Raw genomic sequence first — 1,857 nt, forward strand, 5'->3', positions numbered from 1 at the left:
AAAAAAAAAAAAAGAACGAGAGGAAGGCCGACCTACCCTCGTATAACTGAGCGTACTGCGGGAATCCAGCTGCTCGGAGCCAGTCGCACGCCTCCTTTGCCTCGATTTCTGAAAAATATAAGAAGGGGAAACTCATGAGTCCGAAGGCCACACGCCAGTACTCTACCTTCTCATCCAAGGAGCAACTGGCGAGCGCTGTGCAAGTCGCTACAAAGTGAAATTGTTCTCAGATAGGTCTGTAGAAATAGCCTCCCCAGAAATGGCGTAAAATGAGCAGGTATCAGGAAAGTACCTGTTATATGTCTGCTAAGATTATCTTCAATGTTGGCCCATAGGTATTTGGATAACAACAAAACCGAAGATTAAAGAACACAAAGGCTGAGTTTTAGGCAGGGAAAACACATCTTTATTTATATACCAGGGAACCAGGGGACGAGGGAGAAGCAGGAAATAGTTCCTGATAATCATTTAAAAAATTTTTCTTTTCAAAGATAAGGCTAAAAATATTTATTAACATTCCTTTATTCTTTTACCCTTGGGATCATGAAAGAAAGACCGCAACTGGGGAGTCTATGTAAATCTATTTTCTCATGAAGAAAGCTATTATAAAAATCCAACGTATTACGATTGCTTTCATCTTACTAATGGCTTTAATTCCCAATGCCTTCTGACAAGATGTTCATTCATCAAGCAGATTAGAATGACTTCAAGCTGCAGAGTACAGCCTGGAAAAGCAAGGGCCCTTATCCAGAACTGAATTGTGAGTTCGATGGCGCTGCTAGAACCTCTGAGGGCCGAACGAAAGAGGTCGATATGTCCTCTGGGTGAACCATTTTTGGTGTGGACGTCCCCACAGCACACGAGACCACCTGCCTGGATGGAAAAGCCGTGGCGGGGGATGAGAGGAGTCTACGGGATGTGAACCAGGTCACTTTTTGACCTTGTGAAACCTGGACCACTTCCCAGCCACAGCTCTGTTAGATAAATACCAATGGAAGGGAAAAGTTCATCTGTCAAAAGTCCAGTTTCTCCAAAAGAAATTGCACAGCCTATTACAACGGGCTCCTTCCTCTGCTGCTGGGATGGAGCCTGGTCCAGCCACTGCATTGCCATATACGCTGACATTTGTTTCTCCCCACAGCCAAAGCCGGAGACTACGGGCAGTTTTGGGTACCACTGCATAAAGCGACCTACGCGAACATCAGCTGTGGGTCTGAGCCCGTATACGCATCTATGTTGAAAGTTCGATGTCTGTTTAGCACAATGTTTAATGTGACAATTCTCTGGCATGTGTTAGGAAAACAGACCAAAGGCCAGATCTTGCACAGGCCCCAAAGGGAAGAGCAAAAACCCACATTCCCATCCCACTGATCTGGTCGGACGTGGACAGAGATTGATTTTTAAATTCAGGGAAACAGAGCCTGTGGTGGCTTCTGTCCCAGAGTGCCCGCTGCTTTTGGCATCCCCTAATCCACTCTCATTCCAGTGACAATTTCTAAATCTGGAGCTTTATCTCTGACATAATTGCTACCAGCACAGACCTAATATGTACTCACGCCTGCCATGTATGCATTATTCAGAAATTATTCCCGGGTGCCAAGCTGGAAATGAAAGCTTCGGACAGCATCTACCAGGAGGGGTGTCTCTGGCACCCCCACCGCAGTTCAAAGACTTCATCTGAGTTGTACTAAACTGGCCAACTCGGGATTTCCCTTTGGAAAATACGAAGGGCAATTACCATATAGCTCAAAAGTCCTGTTTAGTGCTCATTTGAGAGTCCTTATGTGAAGGCTTTTGCTTTGAAAATCACACATGTATTTCCGGGGAAGTAGGAAATGCACATTCTGACTGTAACAC

The 1,857-nt window shown here is 45.2% G+C and overlaps 1 protein-coding gene across 1 annotated transcript in view; it reads right to left on the reverse strand.

The window, feature by feature from the left end:
* Positions 1 to 1,857, reverse strand: part of STARD13 (StAR related lipid transfer domain containing 13) — a 216,208-nt gene that overhangs the window by 59,356 nt on the left and 154,995 nt on the right. Inside the window, exon 2 of the mRNA XM_023531606.1 lies at positions 37 to 108. Within this exon, the coding sequence (XP_023387374.1) occupies positions 37 to 108 (72 nt within the window). The remainder of the gene's footprint in view (positions 1 to 36; positions 109 to 1,857) is intronic.

Source organism: Pteropus vampyrus, unplaced genomic scaffold (assembly GCF_000151845.1).
Source record: "Pteropus vampyrus isolate Shadow unplaced genomic scaffold, Pvam_2.0 Scaffold71, whole genome shotgun sequence".
Classification (NCBI taxonomy): Eukaryota; Metazoa; Chordata; class Mammalia; order Chiroptera; family Pteropodidae; genus Pteropus; species Pteropus vampyrus.